The sequence below is a fragment of the Lissotriton helveticus genome, chromosome 5_1 (genome assembly GCF_964261635.1).
Source record: "Lissotriton helveticus chromosome 5_1, aLisHel1.1, whole genome shotgun sequence".
NCBI lineage: Eukaryota > Metazoa > Chordata > Amphibia > Caudata > Salamandridae > Lissotriton > Lissotriton helveticus.
The window spans coordinates 508933436-508951200 of record NC_136065.1 but is presented as its reverse complement, the minus strand read 5'-3'; the positions used below and the strand labels follow the sequence as shown (position 1 = coordinate 508951200).

Below are 17765 nucleotides of genomic sequence, written 5' to 3'. Positions count from 1 at the left end.
TCTTCTCCCTTCCTTCCCCCCCCCCTTTTCTGTCCCCCCTTTTTTTTGGTTTCCTCCCCCTAGTTTCCTTCCTATTTTTCCACCCCCTTCCCTTTCCCCCCCCCCCCCCCTTCCCCCTTTTTCCCAGGCTCGTATTGTGAGAAGTGGACTTGATTCGTACATTTTTCCGTTCCCCTTGCCTCCGTTAGCGTGTTATTGGGTGGGGGTCATTAGATCTTGGTAGCACTTGTATGCTTCTCCACTACATTTTGCGTCTGTTTTGTGCTATGGTCGTAACATGCCCTTACATCCTCCAACCCCCCACCCCCCCCTTCCTCTTCCTCTCGTTCTGGCATGGGTATAATCCTGTTTCTGGGTTTTTCCGTATTTGTGAGTCAGCCATGAGCCTTGTCCCCTTATTATAAAATAGACCTCATTGATCCTGATGTTGGGCCGTTATTGCTGCTTATCCCATTTCTAGCATTGTTCGATTATGTTTGCTTGCCTGCCACCTGGCCTTGTGTCGCCTCTTGATTGTCTTTGATTTGTGGCCGGCCGGATTGGTTGTAGGCCCGTACATGTTTATCCTAATGATGCAAATAAAGGTCTTCAAAAAAATGATATTTCAAATCAATCAGCTGATGCAAGTTATTCAGGAGAAACAGTACGGACTACAGAGTGAAAAAAGCGCCCATGTAGCGGATTCCAGTCTCCTGCAGCGCACCCACTGCGGCTCTTTCCTGCCCCAGGGGAAACCACATACACCAATTGGGGGCCCAGCCTGTGAGGTCACTAGCCTTTTCAACACGTATTGAGTGGTACCAATAAGATCTACATTACAAAAGCGAAATGCAGACCCATAAAATAAGGTCTTGGGCAAAGAGCAGATCCTCTTGCTCCAGCAGAGACTGGGCAGATCCTCTGGCCCTTGCAGCCAATAATGTGCAAACATACATTGTGCAGCTCTATAGACATCTTCCAGGTCCGGAGCATTGAAACCTCCCATTGCGTACAAGAGTGAGCGTGTCCCATCGTACCCGTGGTTGCTTTCCATGCACAAATAGGGCATGCAAGGTCTGAAAAGTCTTAATAGGAAATAGAATAGGATTATTGGTGAATAGGAAGGAAAATCGAGGCAGCACCCCATCTTCATGATTGGCATATGGCCACTGAGGGAGAAAGGTCAACGGATCCATCGGTCGACTGCCTCTGTCAGGTGCTGCACAGCCCTCCCATTATTTTCCAATAGCACCACCTCTGGGTCTGTATTTTTATTTTTTTTAAAAATCTTTTTATTAGTAATGCAGGTAAGAACCAATACAGCATATTCGACCCCGTGAGAAGGTCTGCATCGTGTTGTTCCCACACATCAACAGTATTCAATGCAGTGATCAGACATTTCTTTTCTCTATAGGCCAACTAGTTCAAACTAAACTCCCCCCACCCCTACCCTCCCTCGGCACTCACATTTAATCACAATCGGTATTCGCTATATATGGCTCTTACGTAACTCAGCTGATTCACATTCATAACTCAACACAGATCTTTTGGGGACTATGTATAGCATGGTATGCAGAAGATCTCATATCCTTGCACCTAAGAACTGGACTCTCCCATCTGAGTGTGATTCAGCGCTAGCCGTTGGGGAAGCAGCATGCCTTCCCAACTCTGGGTCTGTATGAACCTGTTTGCCACGGTACATCACTGCACCCGTCGTCCATTGTAGTGGAAACTCTAGCTTCACTCGCGTCGTGGAGGTGATGAAAGACTGTCCCAATTAGTACGCAGTCTAGAATGGCCACCAAATAGAAAAACCTCCCTGCGAACTCGAGAGAGGTTGTATTCCAGATTCCAGACATACAGAAGCCTGTCATCCGCATTAAGCTGACACACTTCGGCTGTAGTGTGGGAAGCAGACACCTGGATGAGAGTGATATTCGCTTAGTGCGCAAGCCAAAGCTGCTTCCATGAGCGTGTACAATAGCAGCAACAAGGGACAACCCTGCCCGTGTGCCCCTCGTAATAGTTCTAGAATCTAATGCTGTTCCATTGACACACACTCAGACTGTTGGTGCCGTGTAGAGCATCCGAACAAGGTGTAGAAAAGCATCGCCCACCCCCACATGCTGCAGTACCGAAAACATAAATCCCCACTCAACTGAATTGAACACTTTTTCAGCATCTAGTAAAACTGCGGCAGCGCACATGTCTGGATCAATGCAAGAGATTGAGCTGAATAGGTTTCTGAGATTAAATATGAGCAACCTAACAGGAATGAAGTCAGCCTGCTCAGGGCCGACAATGCTGGGTAGCTGTGGCGACAGTGGTTTGCAAGAATTTTCCAAAAGATTTCTATGTCAGTATTTAATAATGACAAGGGTCGGAAGGACGAAAAACAATCTAAGCTTGAGTAAGGTGGCCAACAAGGCCTTCCATATCATAGGAGGCATGTGCCCATCCTTTACATTTTCCTTGAAGAGGGTAACCAAGTGCAGAACAGGATTTCCTGATAGGCCTTGTAAAAGGCCACCCCCATCCGCACCCAGTGCCTTCACGTCCCGGTATGCCCTTGAGCACAGCCATGATCTCAGAGGGGCAAAGCTGTGCCATAAGGGGCTCCTTTGAGCCTCCGTCAGCCACATCATGGCGATGTGGGACAGTCTATCATGGTCCACTCGTTATGTACAATCCGTGAGGTATAGAGGCCCACATAGTAATGGCAGAATCCACCCGCCACCTCATATAGGGATGCACCCTGCTCATCGCCAATAGTCGGTACCACGCTATATTCATGGCAAGGCCGAACGAGGGCCACCAGCACTGAAACGTTCTGCTTGCCTACTCTATAAATCTATGCCATTGCGTATTTTCCCAGGTGTGTGACCGGAGTCTGAGCTACTTCATTATATTCATCCAATTTAGCCCTAATATTCCCCAGCAGACATTGCTCTGCAGTTTCTGTACAGGAGAGCTCTATTTCCACCGTATTTGGCTTTAACTACGTCAGGCAGCCCCAGGGCGAACAAAGTACACCTGCATCTTTGGAGATGGTGATCACCCTCCCCCCTCGAATATAGACATTGAAAGCTTCCCAAATAGTGGCAAACTTTTCGACCGACCCTAGGTTGATGTGCAAATATTTGTCAATCGCTTCCGTAAGCTTCTCGTGGACCACAGCATCAAGTAAGGAATACGTCCGAAACCGCCAGGTAAAAACAGGGGGCTTTAAACTATCCAGCTCCAAAGACAGCAACACAGGGAAGTGGTCAGAATATGTTTATGGCAGATGTACTCCGCGCCAGACCCAAGACGCCAGAATCCTAGACAGGAGCCATTAGTCGATTCACGTGTGGAAATCCTGTACTGTAGAAGGAGTATTTCCCTTGCCCAAGGGGGTCTTATAGCACTAAATATCTCCCAGTCCGTAGTGTCGTCATATCGAGAATAGCACGGGCCTCAGGCAAGGAGTGCACTGGCGGACCCTGAGAGCCATCGTAATTGGGGCCATAAACCCTTACCGATCGAGCGGCACAGTGATACTTGTAACATCAGACCACTACAAACTTTCTGAACCTTGACACCAGATTTACACTGAACCCAAACCAACACCCCATGTGCTGTAAAACCTGCCCCGTAGCAAGTACCCCTCATGCGTCTGTGTAAGCAGCCCGTTCCCCGGAGTGCGTCTCCTGTAAAATGGCAACATCAATACAATGGTGTTGAAAGTACATTACCACCTTGTGGACTTTCCTGCAGTCATTCCGTCCCCTAACGTTCCATGTGAGAATCTTCCGCAGCATGGGACGGCCAGCACCGGTATCCACATTAGCCACATTGACAGCCATATCCACCCTGAGCAGTCTGTACATGCCAAGCATACTGTGAATCATACAGCGACGTTGGTGCTCGCTTTTGGAAGATGAAGGGTTGCTGTGGACTCTGCATGGATGGGCGGTAGAATGGGTTACTCACAAACAGCACAGAGATACATTTCCCTCCATAAACTTACCCAATACCCCAAAAAACAGAACCCCAATTGAAACAATGTGGTGCATAAATGGGTACAGAAAATGCCCATGAGCACCCCTGCTACACAGTCATAGGGGGCTTCATCATAGGTATAGTGTGTGCCAATCCTATTGCAAACACACAGCGCCACCACATAACCACCCACATAACATGGGTCAAGTATCTGACAGAGCTATAAAAGGCACACAGGGTCGGGATCCAACCAACAGACAACCGTCATGCCTGCACATGCAGGACCCCCCCAAGCATAAGATTGACGTGACCCACCAAGGTCTGCACCTACAGGTGTCCGGGCTGGAAACGTTCCCATCTACGCACACTCAGAATAGAAAATACATGCAGCAGGACATCTGTAGAGCATTGCGAAAGAGAGACAATCAACAGAATAAAAAATATGAAGCAAGTAAACAGTAAGGGAGTTAAACCAGCACCTCTAAGTCCTGAGAGGGCTCCGGATCACCCTTCTACAACCTCAGTGATTGCCGATGAGAGCGCGCCGCAGCAGACTTCTGGAGGAATTGCTGCAAGAATTTAGGGTCACTGAAGAACCTGGCCTTCCCATCCACTGTTACCCATAGACAAGCGGCATATAGCACAGCATACTCCAGTTTTAGTTACTGCAACTTGCGTTTAGCTGGCAAAAATTGTCTCCACCTCCTGGATCTGCTGAGTAAAATGAGGGACGATGGAAAGTTCAGTACCCTTGTGGTGAAGCGTCTGCAACACCTGGGACCAGCGGAGTGCTGAGTCCTGGTCTCTGTAGTTAAGTCTTGCAATTATCTGATGGGCTTGACTCGGTGCCCGGCTGGGTACTAGCGAATGGTGGGTGCGCTCCACCAAAAAGATATCGGCGAATATCTTATGCCCCATTAGGTCAATAAGTAGTTGTTCCCCAGATTTCTCCATGTTCCCCACATTGGTGGACTCTGAAAGGCCCACAATGCAAAGGTTGTTCCTAGGTGAGTTGGCCTCCAGATCCTCAGTTTTGGCCAGCAGGGAAGAGTGCGCCTGCTCTAGTTGCTTATGCTGATCAGTAACAGTGACCTATTTTTTCCTCCACCTCCGATACATGACGCTCCACCATGTACAGATGCTCAGCAAGTTTATCCACTCGCTCCAACATTCTTTCCTTCCGATAGGTGAGGGCATCTATCTTGGTGAAGCTAAGCTGCATAGCGGTTAAGACCTGGCATGGCTTGCCTCTTAACTCTTATGTGGGAGCCTCAGGAACGGCCTTGGGTGCCACCACGCCCTCCTTACAAGGCCTAGGGGTCTTGCGTTGGTCCAATTGAAGCTTGGACTGTGACTTATCAGTTTTTCCCATTGTGATCAGTGACACTGCACCCTCAGCAGACTGGGACAATGAGACAGGCACTATGTAGAGCTAAGCACAGTGGTAGTAAGCAGTGGGATAGCGCTCCCTGCACTAAGGTCCAGGAACAGAGGTCAGAGACCCCAACATTATCCACCAGCTGCAGGAAAAGAGACCCCTGAGGGGCACCAAGGACCCCAGTAATGCCACTGCCAGTGGAAACAGAAGCCTTATTAGCCCAAACAAAAACTGGGGCTCAACTCACCCCAGTGTTTAATGACACTGACCAAGGGCTCTCCACGGGAGCAAACAGCCCAGCAATTATGATATATGGGGAACGCCACGCGTGACGGTCTGCACCCTTCCCCTCAATGCTTGGCCGAGTTGAGCGACATGACCCGCAGGAGTCCAGCAGCATCCTCTGCCCCTGCTGTGTGAACTCTGTCAACACGCGTGTCTAGGAGGCCAGACATCTCTGCAGTGAGACCAGCAGCCCCCCAGGGCAGCAGAGCACGCACTCAATCTCTGGAGCGGTAGGCAGCAGGTCATTATGCCCGCACCGTAACTCTGGTCTGAAGAAGGGCTACAGTCTTCTCACAACTCCTACGGCTCTTCACCACACCGCCGGCCATGCACGGCCCAAACAAAGCCACAGGCCGCCCCCGCATATCCCAAATGCTTGGGTGTGGTCCACGTACAGGGGCAGTATCCAGCTCAGCAAAGCCCCCACCTCGGATTGCAAGGGCTCCAAAGGGCACAAGCAGGGCCCCGCAGTGTTTGGCAGTATCCGTAGCAAGCCCAACGGCCCACCTCCAACTCCAGCCATGTGGCAAGCAGAAAATGGCAGGTAAAGGGCACTCTGTGCCATTCTGAAGAAACATTTCAGCAACAATGCTCTGCTCCAGGAACTGCGCTATGCAGCGCAATAGGTGTGGCAACGTATATAGTTCCTAGGGCACAGGATTATGCAGGATAGTAAAAACGGCTGAAGTAGTCTCCCCCCCCCCCCCCCCCCCCCCAACTAAAAATGAAGTTCAAAGTACTAAAACCTCACCTAAGGAAAGGCCAGGTATTTAACCGTGGTTCCTTCTCTTGCCGTACCATCTCCTCCTCATCGTACTCTGTGTTCACAGGTTAAGTGTATTGACTTCCACAATTCAACAAATCCACGGTTATAACAAAGACCTAAAACAACTAGAATCCAATGACCAAAAATTGAAAGCCATTTAGGTATAAATCCAAATGCTAGATAATTCTGAAAAAAATCCTCTGTCAAAAGGCCAAGTCTCGAACCGTAGTTCCATCCCTTACTGTATCATCTTCTCATTGACCCAGTCTATAGTCACAAGGTTTATTCCAATAACTTCTACAAACCCACTATCTCAACTACCATACAACAAAGGATACTATATGTATTCTTCATGTCTATATTGTAATCAAACACAGAAATACCAGTGACTTTGTTATAAAAAAGGGCTACAAAATAGTGAGCTACTCCAAAACTAGCAACCACAATTATTAAACCATATAATTCTCAATGTAGAAGAGTATGAAACTCCTTGTCAGTGTTCAAAAATGTTTGACAGTCCACAAAGTTTCTGTCCACCATATCTCTTTACATCTGAGTCTGTTCTCGATCTCCCCATCAATAGTAGTTCCGAATATGATCAATCCCAAATAATGCAAACCGACTAATTTCCATGGAGCCATTTTCAGAGACAATGTCTGCTTATTGGAGATCTATGGTATTTTATTTCTAATAGATTTAAATGTTCTTTTGAGGCCTGATCGTGGATCCTACATATCTCAAAGAACACACATATTCTATTGTATTCACACAAAAAGTTGTGCTACAATTTATGAACTCCTTGATTTTGAAAGTCTTGTGATCATGGGTAGAAAATTCTGAAACTGTATTTTTTACAAATTACAACAGACACAGTTGTTACCTTTAAAACACCCTCTAAGTTTACTACCCATCCAAGGTACTGACATCTTTTGTACATATTTGTATGTGTCACTCGGACTCAATAGCTTCGAGAGTATCCACCTTTTTATGTGTGATCAAGAGGTTCCTAGTGAAGTACCCTGCTAATTCCTGATCCATTGTTAAAATGGTCCAATGTTTGTCAAGCATGTTCAAAATGTATTAATTCTCCGCACAGAACCTAGTTACAAATCTCACCAATTTCATTTATTTCCATTTCCGTTTCTTCTTATTCTTAAGTAATACTGTTCGATTTATAATCCTCGCCTTTGTAACTGCCATATATAACTTCTCTTCTGGATATCCACATTCTAAGAATCTAGATTCTGTTTCCTTTTCTTGTATCCTATATTCAGTATCCTTACTGTAGTTGCGCTTGTTTTAATAGATTCACCATAAGGGATGTTCATATTCTGTTTATATGGTTTTCCAGATTCAAAATAAAGAATGCTATGGCTGGAAGTCTGTTTCCCGTATGATCTACTATGTAGAGTCTGTTCCTTCACATAGCGTTCCAAGTCTAAGAACACCATTATTTTCAATTAGAGTTGAAACATTTGTGAGATTCATGGAATTCCTTTTGCGTGCCATTCTAGATTTCAAATATATCTATACCATGTAACCACATGATTGTAACCAACATGGAGATTCTCTTTGCAGTCATGCTTCCTCTCATACCACTCCATAAAGAGGTTGGCAAAAGGAGCAAATCTGGCTCCCATTGTTTTACCCCTAATGTGTTAGTATAGGTCACCCTGATACAGAAAATAGTTCAGAACAAAGTTCGTAATTTCTATAACCATAGACCTGTTTCAAAAGGTTAGCATATTTACATGAAAAGAAATGCATCATAGCTTTCACACACTCCTCATGTTGAATAAGTGTATATAAGCTCTTAAAATCCATCGAGACTGTATAATAAAATATAACAACGGGCATTTGTAAAGCGCACTTTCACCCAAGGGTAGCATGACACTGAATAACAGATGTTTATTCTTATCCAACTTAGTGGTAATCATTTGATCAATCTCAGAAGGCTGAGTGGACCTGCTGGGATTTGAATCTGTGACCATGAGATTGAACACAGGCCCTTACAGTGAACACATTAGTCCACTAAGCCACCAGACCCAGTTCCTCCCCTAGGATTCCACACAACCTTTTTGCAGATCTTTTTCATCTTGAATGTATGAAGCTAAATTGCTAACCATGGGTGATAGGAACATATCAATATATTCAGATAATCTTTCTGTACATGAACCAGTGCCAGATGTGATGGGTCTAAGGGGTGGCATAGAGCCACCTCTTTCTGTACATGAATCAGTGCCAGATGTGGAACATATCAATATATTCAGATAATCTTTCTGTACATGAACCAGTGCCAGATGTGATGGGTCTAAAGGGTGGCATAGAGCCACCTTAATGAATTTTCAGTAAAAAATATATGATTGGAATAGTAGTATTTTTGACATATAGATTTTTTTATCTCCTCATGATACAACATTCCTTCATGAAACATCTTTTAAGAGTATGGCATTTCCTTTGAGTATCTACATAGGTTTAGTTCTTATATTTCACATACTCACTAGACACTGCAAGTTGTTTTTTTAGCTTCCAAATCCTAATTTTTAAAATCTAAAACAACTTCAGTCCCATCTTTATCATTCTGACGAATAATGTCAAGTCAATTTGTAGATTTTCCAAAGCTCTCTTCTCTTTAATGTTCAAATTGTTTTTACATGTAATTTTCTTAAGTGTCCAGTTCCCAAGAAACGTCATTGACATTGTCTTTTGACAAATTAGGAATAAAGGTAGATCTTTCCCTTAGAACACGATTCTTAATAACATGGTCCTCAATTTTCAAATCTCTAGCCAAATCCTCTGTATCAATCATCCTCTATGGTCATCAATGCTTGTAAATCATACAGATTCTTGGTAGTTGTGTTAAATACCATACGTCTCCCACCAGAATACATTGTACAAGGTCACATTATTTTTTAGGCATGGGCAGACTAAATGATTTTCCTAGAATCACAAGATGTTGAGCCAACACTGGGACTCAAACCTGCTTCCATACTTCCTTCGTCAAGCCTCATCTCATTTTATTTAAAAAATAAATAAATATCCCTAAGCTACCCGAGATGAGGGCCACAGTGGTGTGCAACATGTAGTGAGCCACCTGGTCCCTACGTGGTAACCTCTGACCCGAGCACTGCACATGCAACACTCAGAGCTGGGTCCAGCCCAAGGGTAAAGATACGTGGGTGAGAGACCACTCGGGGTCTTTAGCCTATAGAGAGTAATCTGTTTGCCTTCCATTTGTTCCCCCACCAGCGATTCGTCGCAAACCTTACACATGTCCGTACCACACTGGTGATTAGTCTATGAACTCGCACGGCACTCCATCATGCCCTAAACAGGTGGCACCCACTCTATGCGCTGCTGCCTTCGCGGCCAATCTGCTTATCGGCCAAGCCAATTCCGTGAGTGGCTGTGACCTTGTATGACAGTATTTTTGCCCTCTATCTCCAGAGCCCCTCATCTGGGGTATCCACTCCCGAGCCAGGCCTGTGGAGCTGCTTACTTCAGGACTTGGCACCTGCAGCTTGCCCAGGCCAGCCCTTGGAGCTGCGACCTCTGGCACTAGGAACTAACCTCGCTCTGCACCTGCTGCATATGCCAACTTGAATTGACAAATCTTCTGAATGAGCTACTAGTGGAGCTTCCTGAGAATGGGGGTGATGCAGGTTCATCTGGGAAGGTAGAGGATGAGTCTGGCAGCTGAATTCTGTAGGGTCTGAAGTCTTTTCAGAATATGCAATGAGATTTCTACATAGAGTACATTGACGTAGTCCAGCCGGCTGGCTGGTGACTAGAGCTTGAGTGACGTTCATCTTTTTTTGACTGGGAGCGATTTGAAGATCTTACGGAGCATGCAAAGGGTGAGGAAGCAGGTGGAGTAGACTGTGTTGATCTGTTTTTTCCAGGAGGATGGCAAGGTTGCAGGCATGGTCTGTCCGAGTTGGTGAGGGTCTGAGTTCGGAAGGCACCAGGAGTCATTCCACGATGACGCGCTGTTCCCGAAGATCAGCACTTACGCTTTGTCTGTGTTGAGTTTCAAGCAGTTGGTCTTTCATCCAGTTGGTGACGCTTTTTGTGCATCTGTGGAAGTTAGCCATAGTAGTGGAGGGGCATTCCGAAAGCGATAGGATGAGCTGGGTGTCATCGGTGCAGGAGGTGATGTTTAGTCTGTGGGTTCTGACTATGTTGGCCAAGAGGGTCATGTAGGTGTTGAACAGTGTAGGGCTGAGGGACGAGCCTTGAGGGATGCCACAAATGATGATATTGAGTTCTGACGTGAAGGGAGGTAGGTGGGCTCTCTGGGTTCCTCTGGTGAGGAAGGAGGAGATCCATTTGAAGGGGTTTATTTGGATTCCAATGTGGTGGAGTATCTTGAGGGTGTGGTGGGATACAGTGTTGAACGCAGCTGTGAAGTCGTAGAGGATCAGGGGCCTCTGTTTCTCCCCACTCAAGGAGGGTTCAAATGTCATCAGTGGCAGTGATCGGGGCGATTTCAGTACAATGGTTGGTGCAAAATCCGGATTGGGAGGTGCCAGCAGACTGATGTTCTCCAGGTGTTCCGTGAGTTGGCGGTTGATGGCCTTTTCAAGGACTTTGGCAGGAAAGGGGAGCAGAGGGATGGGATGTTAATTCTTGGGATCATTGGGTTTGACAGATGGATTTTTGAGATGGGGGTTTGACTTCTGCTTGTTTCCATTCTTCAGGGAAGGTGGCCGTGGTGACCGATGCGTTGAAGATGGCAGTGAGCTTGCTGAATATTTTGTTCCAGAGGTTGAAGATGTAGTGGGGACAGGAGTCCTTGGGAGTTCTAGATGATGGTGGTGTTTTGATTGGTGACCTGGTCCCAGTTGGTGAGCAGGTGGTCAGGGTTTGCATTTGTAGGAGCGAGGAGTTTGAGGGTGTTGGCGGTGGGTTGGGATTCAAAGTTTTTGTAGATAGAGATATTGTCAGGGAAGATGTTCTCCTGGGTTTCGCAGAGTTCCTGGGGTGGGAGTGATTTTTTTTCTTTCCTTTTTGTCATTTTCAGGAGTTGGTGGTGTTGTCTGAGGGATGGCTTGAAAGTGGTTCAGTCCGTGGAATCTTGCTGGTGTTCCATATCCTATCAAGATGCTTGCAGTTGCTTTTTTTGGCTCTCAGTTCTGCGGTGTACCAGTGGGCTTGTTTGGAGGGTTTCTTGAGTTTGGTGGGCTTGATGGGTGTGCCTGTCAGAACAGGCTGCCAAGAACCTCTCCACCTGGCTCACTGAATGCACTAAGTTGGTTGAGGTGTCAGTGGAACATGGGTATGCCATGCTTCAATTTCCTCTAACCTTAAGTTATCATTCGGCTATCCTATTTTTCTCTTTTTATTCAATACTTCCCCTCATCCCTTTTTATGAAATACTTTTCTTTAAGTTTCTCATTCCGCAATAATTTCATTAACTTTAAACCCTCCCCCTTTTCGCGATGCAACTCGCACCCTTTATTTTGTTTTTCAATGCAGCTCCCACCTCTGTACCAGCAGGTAACCTCTTTGAATACAGCAGTGCAAACCACTGCATTCAGTGCTGCTTGACTATTAACACTGGTGGTCGCATTGTCGTATCTACTCTTGCATCAATTGGACTGCTTACTCTTGCCCCACAATGACCTGCAGATCAGCCAATGTGGGCACTTTAGTTTCTGTACAACATACAGGTGCAGTTTCACAAAATTGCCATTTGAAATGCAGTCCCCTTCAACTGGATTTATTTCCCTGAACCCTAAGATAACTTGTAGCTAGTTATTTACTCTTCATTATTTGACCGCGATTGTTCAACATTTATTAGCATGCATTTCCTATAGGCAACCTATGTGGCGTCTCAAGCATCTAGCTGTATGGATTTTCTTGTGGACCTGCACAATCGCCTACAATTTGTACGTTTTTGTCTTTACCCTATGTACTCCTTCATGATTAGTTATGGTTGATGGAATCTTAAACACTTTTGTTATAAATTATGACCTTTGTCCATTTCACCACATGGGCATAAATTTACCTCCGTCTCCAATTATAAGCATTTTTGTTTATCACCATGTACCATTTACGTACGATAACTAAGTTAGCGTGCCCATTGAGTGTTCATTAACCCCTAGTTTCGTTCTCAGATATTTTGACTCCTAGGGCTACTCCTTATTTGGACCATGGCATTTTGAAGCCTTATTCTCATTTTGACTGCTGAACTTTTCTGGGGCTGCTTCGTACAATAAAATCAATCCTTTTATTTTCTTACACTCCTATCATGTCTCCTGACAGGAACCATCTTCTCCTGTGTTCTTACTCCTCCTTCAGCCCTGATGAACCCTGAATAGATGGTGGGTCAAAACAGTCAATTTGCACAGCAATAAGATAAGGATTCGGAATCCTATGTATAAAGCAGACTAGAAAAAGCCACGCTGATCAGTATATGGTATTAATATTTATAACCTGTTGCTTATGAGGAGAAACTGAGGGCCTGATTTATATTTCAGCAGATAGGTTACTCCATTACAACGGTGACAGATATCCCGTAGGCCGAAATATAAATCCCATGATATCCTATGGGATTTATATTTCGGGGGACGGGATATCAGTCACCGTTGTGGAGGAGAAATCGAAGTCAAGCTCCAAGATTCAACACATTGAACATAAGAAGTGATGGAACATATTTTTGAGGTTTAAGTCTGAGTGACTTAGTGACATAACGGCTTCTTTGAGTGCACTATTCTGACCTGTTCAACCCGTTTACCGCGGCGGCATTCTGAAGAGTGGGCGGGGCTGCATTGGCCAACTGTCGTGCGCAGCACCCGGGAGGGAGTGCTTGCGTCGGCCGTTGGCCAACGTGAGCACGGAACGGGTTAAAAATTGAAGCAAAGCATTTTCAGGGTGTTTGCTCCATGAGGCAGCAGACTTCCCCAGCCAGTTATTACATTAGATGGAGACAATTTGGGACAGTTCAAATTTAGACTTTAAATGTGCAGACGTGTGGCAGCCACTGTGCAAAACACGGGACTGCAGTCACATGATTCTGTTGCATTGCCATGAACTACGACCATTCCCACACTAACACCTACACAGTGTTTGGAAACAAATTCCCAATAAACCTCCAATTGATCACTCACTTTTAACAGTTTCAAAGTGATTCTGAAAGCCTTTGAAAAAGGAAGGTGTTGATGTACTGATTTTATATTTTATAAAGTTGGAACTTGGTATTGCCCTGGCTAATTCACGTTTCTTTTGTTTGTTTAGTGTGTAATGGTGTGGGTTCTTTGTAACAGAATGGTATAGAAGCATTAGTAAGCAGAGTTCAAATTAATAGAGAACTGATTGGGAGAGATTTTCCCCTATTTTTATCGTTTGTTTTAGCCTCTTCTAGTACTCCTTTTTAAATATTTTGCCTAAAGCAAATTTTTAATACAATTCAAGTTGAATCTCTTAATCCAATTGTTTTCCTTGTGGTTCCACTGAAATGGGAGCTATCTAACATTGTGTCCCTGGTGGGAGTGACTGAAGAAGTGTCAGTCCAGCGCATTATTGCAGCTGGGAGGGAGCAGGAAGCTTACATTGACACATGCAGACATGCAGAGGGGTTGAAGCACTACATCAGTTACATAGGTGATATAGACTTGGTTATTGGCAGTGTGCTTTGGGCAGATATCATTCCACTCCCTACTCTCAGAACAATAATATTGATGTATTGAATAAGGCATTTGCTCCATGTGTCCAACTTCTGCAAAGAGGGACAGATTCATGCCAGATTTTCAGATTATGCACAGGAGAGCAGTTTGCATACAATGAATTTACGCAAAAAACAATAAATTCGTTTGTTATCCTGAACAATCTGGCGTAAATTTAACTCTGGTGATCAACAATGAATTCCACTGAAACTGTAAACATTTCACCAATCACCTCCAAGACCTTCAACTTTCACCCCTGAATATCTCCTTTGTGTGGTCTTTTTTGTTTGTTATAATTCCACCTTTCCAAGAGGACAAATAATTACCGCTGCTGTTCTTTCTATAGGTGTTCTACTTGAGTGAAGAAAGTGTATGTATGGAGAGAGAGCCCATAGATAATTAGGGCCCTGTTTCTCCCTGCTTATTTTAATAACTACTTTGGATTTTTTTCCAGACCTGCGGAGCCACCACTGGAGATGATTGAAAGTGGGATTCCCAGTTGTCTGAAATGAATGGATGATTCGGTCAGGACAAACTGAGTTGGTTGGCTACCTTAATGCGCGACACTCAACAGAGAAGATGGGAGGATCTTGAAGATCTCGGACGTCACTGCAGCTGCATGGTCACTAAATGTGTGGGGCACTAGTCATTGTCAATGGCGTGTCCCGAGTGACTCTCCAGTTAATCACTGATATTTTCTCTGGATTAAATGCCTAGCTACACTCCAAGCCAGGATGATCTGAAGGGGGCAGGCCAGTCAACAACAAAAAATGCAGAGGTTATTCATGGTAGGCTGGACACTGCTTGACTGGTTTGGTGTCAGTAATTTCTAATTTAACTCATTTTACTACGATTTACACATGCAAGCACTTCTAAAGGTGCTACCTTGTATGCTCTTGAGAGGCATGGTGAGCATGTGTTTAATGTTGAAAGAATGGATAGCAAAAATGAGACGACATATATATTGCATCGAATAATATACCAATCATGTGCGTTATTTTGTACATGTATAATAGAGGTGGGATTGAGGAGAAGAAATACAGATATGAAAAGGATAAGCATAGGTCTTGGGGTCTGAGCAGACCTAGGATCTATAGACTTTATAGCATGTCCAGTCCTTGGTCCATGCTGGAGAGTGGTTGGTTATTAACTGCGTTCATCGTTGCCCGGTTTGGCTGGGTAAATCTTTGTGCACTGAGGTGTGTCTTGATGGGTCATATTTGTCTGGGCAGTAATTTTAAAGTATCTTAACAACTGATTTAAGAAACCATGGGCCTGCCATTCCCTAGTGGGCTGCTTCCTGCTGAGAAGACTGCCTGACCACCTCTTTGTGCATTCATGGTTTTTGTCTGTTTTTTTTTTTTCTAGCGTCCTTCATTCCCCCCTCGCCCTCTCTGATGTGCCCGTTTACTTTCCTTAGTGTGCCTGCTTGCTGCACATTTTGCTATGAATGCTTCTACAAAAAAAATACAACTTTCATAAATCGTGGAAGCGACCTAGGACCACTTGCCTATTCCACCATCTATAGACCTCTTACATAAATCTGGGAGTGACCTGCACACACATTTATTCCTTCCTAGAACACTAATGATCTCAGCTTTTCACAGAACTAGATAAATCCGTGTTTGTTCAAAGGTGTCAGTAACACACAGCTGACCCATATTTAGTTCTCTATATTTAAGTTTATTTGACTTTTGACTACTTTGAGGGGACATTTTGCTGTCACTTAGTCTCTTTTAAAAATAGAATAATGGTGTTGGTGATTTCTTATCTTGTGGTCTAGATACACCCTTTGGCTGATTTGCAGGACCTTCACTGTAATGTTTTTTACCCCGCTAGTGTGATTGTTATTGAGGGCATTGTGAGCATAGAGGATTTCTAGAGTGTTAGGAAGTTCACTCTCCTAGTTTCCTTCCAGGGCCTTTTGTGTGGAAGGTTGTGCTTAGAGTCCTATAAGCAGGGGTGGCCGGCAGGACGGATCGCGTGGGGGGGGGGGTCGCACATCGAGAAGCAGGCCCCACTAACCAATCACAATTCTGCAGCAGCATTGTGATATGTTTTGAGCGTCCTGGTTTGACGCTCAACTGGGGAATGGGGGCCTGGGCTTGTTCTCCATGCAGGCTGCAATGCAGAGGGCCGACCAGTCAATGCACACTTAAGTGGGCAAACCACTCCGCCCCTGCCCTGGTCAAAGAGCAGAGCAGCATCGCCCAATCACTCGCCTGCAAAGCAGCAGAAAGCAGAACTAAAATGATAACACAAAGTTATTATCGTTTTAGGTTTCTGCTTCCCACTGCTTAAAAGGAGTGGAGTGACGCTCTTCCTCCAAAGTGCACGAACCGCCGTAGCCTAGAAGTACAAGGTTTTATTGTGAATGTAAAGCTGACGGTGGATCCCTCTACCGAGTGCTTGATAAAGAGCAGTGTATTTTCTCTTGTGAGTGTTATTCCAGAACTCACTGGGTACACTGTTTTCTCCAGAGAAAAATGATCACATTTTAGTTATACAAAATAAAGTTGAATATCTGCACTCACTAGATCATGTAGATATTGGGCACCATGTACACTTGACACTTTCTGGTTAAATATGGTATTTGTTGTTGCCGGGACAAGATGTTCCCTTTTAGTATTTGTTTTAAGTTGTCAATCAAAACCTTTTGAAGTGAAAAGGGGTGTGTTACTTTTCATGCACATGAGCTTTCAACAGGAGCACTACGCAGAGAATATTTAATAAATTATATTTCCATAATGTCGCAAATTTTATTAATGCAACTTCGCCTCAGTGTGGAGTGGGTAAATGTCACTTAATGATTCAAGCAGGAATATGTTCACATTGAACAATGTAAAGCACTTCTGCTTGTAACTTCAATCAGAGTTGTTGTAATAGTTCTTTATTTGCCAATAACCACATGAAAGGCATTTTTTTAAAAATCTTTTAAAACTGTTTTAGTAAAATTGTAAGGATTTTTGACTATGTACAGTTACTGTAGTTATGAATCATATGATAGATTTTAAATATGTTTGTGAAAGTTAGTTTTGAGCCATGTTTTGTGGTTCAAGCATTTGTGAATAAAATGTGTTTGGGAATCAAACACATGCAGTGATGTGAGGACTTTCTCAGTGGTTCCTAGAATCACGGGTCAAGGAGCCCAACTGTATCAATTGAGTTGTTTTACCACTGACGTCCCCCCCTACTATTATTGCCTCAAACTGGAAATCCTGCAAAGCCCTGCAACACTTGACTTTAGTGCAGCGCTGGTAGAGCAGTCCAAGTCTCTTTCAGAGAGATAATCTGGGCTGGAAAGAAACTCCGCAATCAGTAATGCGTATAACACACAATAAATCTATTGTGCAGTCCGTGTTTTTACTTTAATATATATATATGTATGTATGTGTGTTGCCGCCCACAAGCACAATAAATGCTCTGTTCAACTCTACCAGTGCCTCGGCCATGTTTTCATTATGCTGGTTGCAAGTGTGCGCGATGCTTCGTGCCCGTATTTTGCCTGAGGCTGTCCTGCAGGGTCATGTGCTCCCGCTCACGAAGAGAACTGTGTGTGAATGGTTGACGGGAGACTGATCTGCTCCGTTTCAAATATACACTTGTTTAAAAGGAGAGGCGCAAGGGAACCAAGATGGATATTTCATCGCTTCTTGTGAAGTTGCAATGGGGCATTTGCTAAGGTATTGTGGCGACACGCATAAGCATC

The 17765-nt window shown here is 44.6% G+C and overlaps 1 protein-coding gene across 2 annotated transcripts in view; it reads left to right on the top strand.

The window, feature by feature from the left end:
• LOC144754701 (rho guanine nucleotide exchange factor 19-like) overlaps window positions 1–17486 on the top strand; it is a 202334-nt gene extending 184848 nt beyond the window's left edge. For both annotated transcript variants that reach the window (XM_078642836.1, XM_078642837.1), the window contains exon 13: window positions 14511–17486. In XM_078642836.1, the coding sequence (XP_078498962.1) occupies window positions 14511–14540 (30 nt within the window). In that variant the 3' untranslated portion in view covers window positions 14541–17486. The remainder of the gene's footprint in view (window positions 1–14510) is intronic.
• Window positions 17487–17765: the final 279 nt, after the last annotated feature.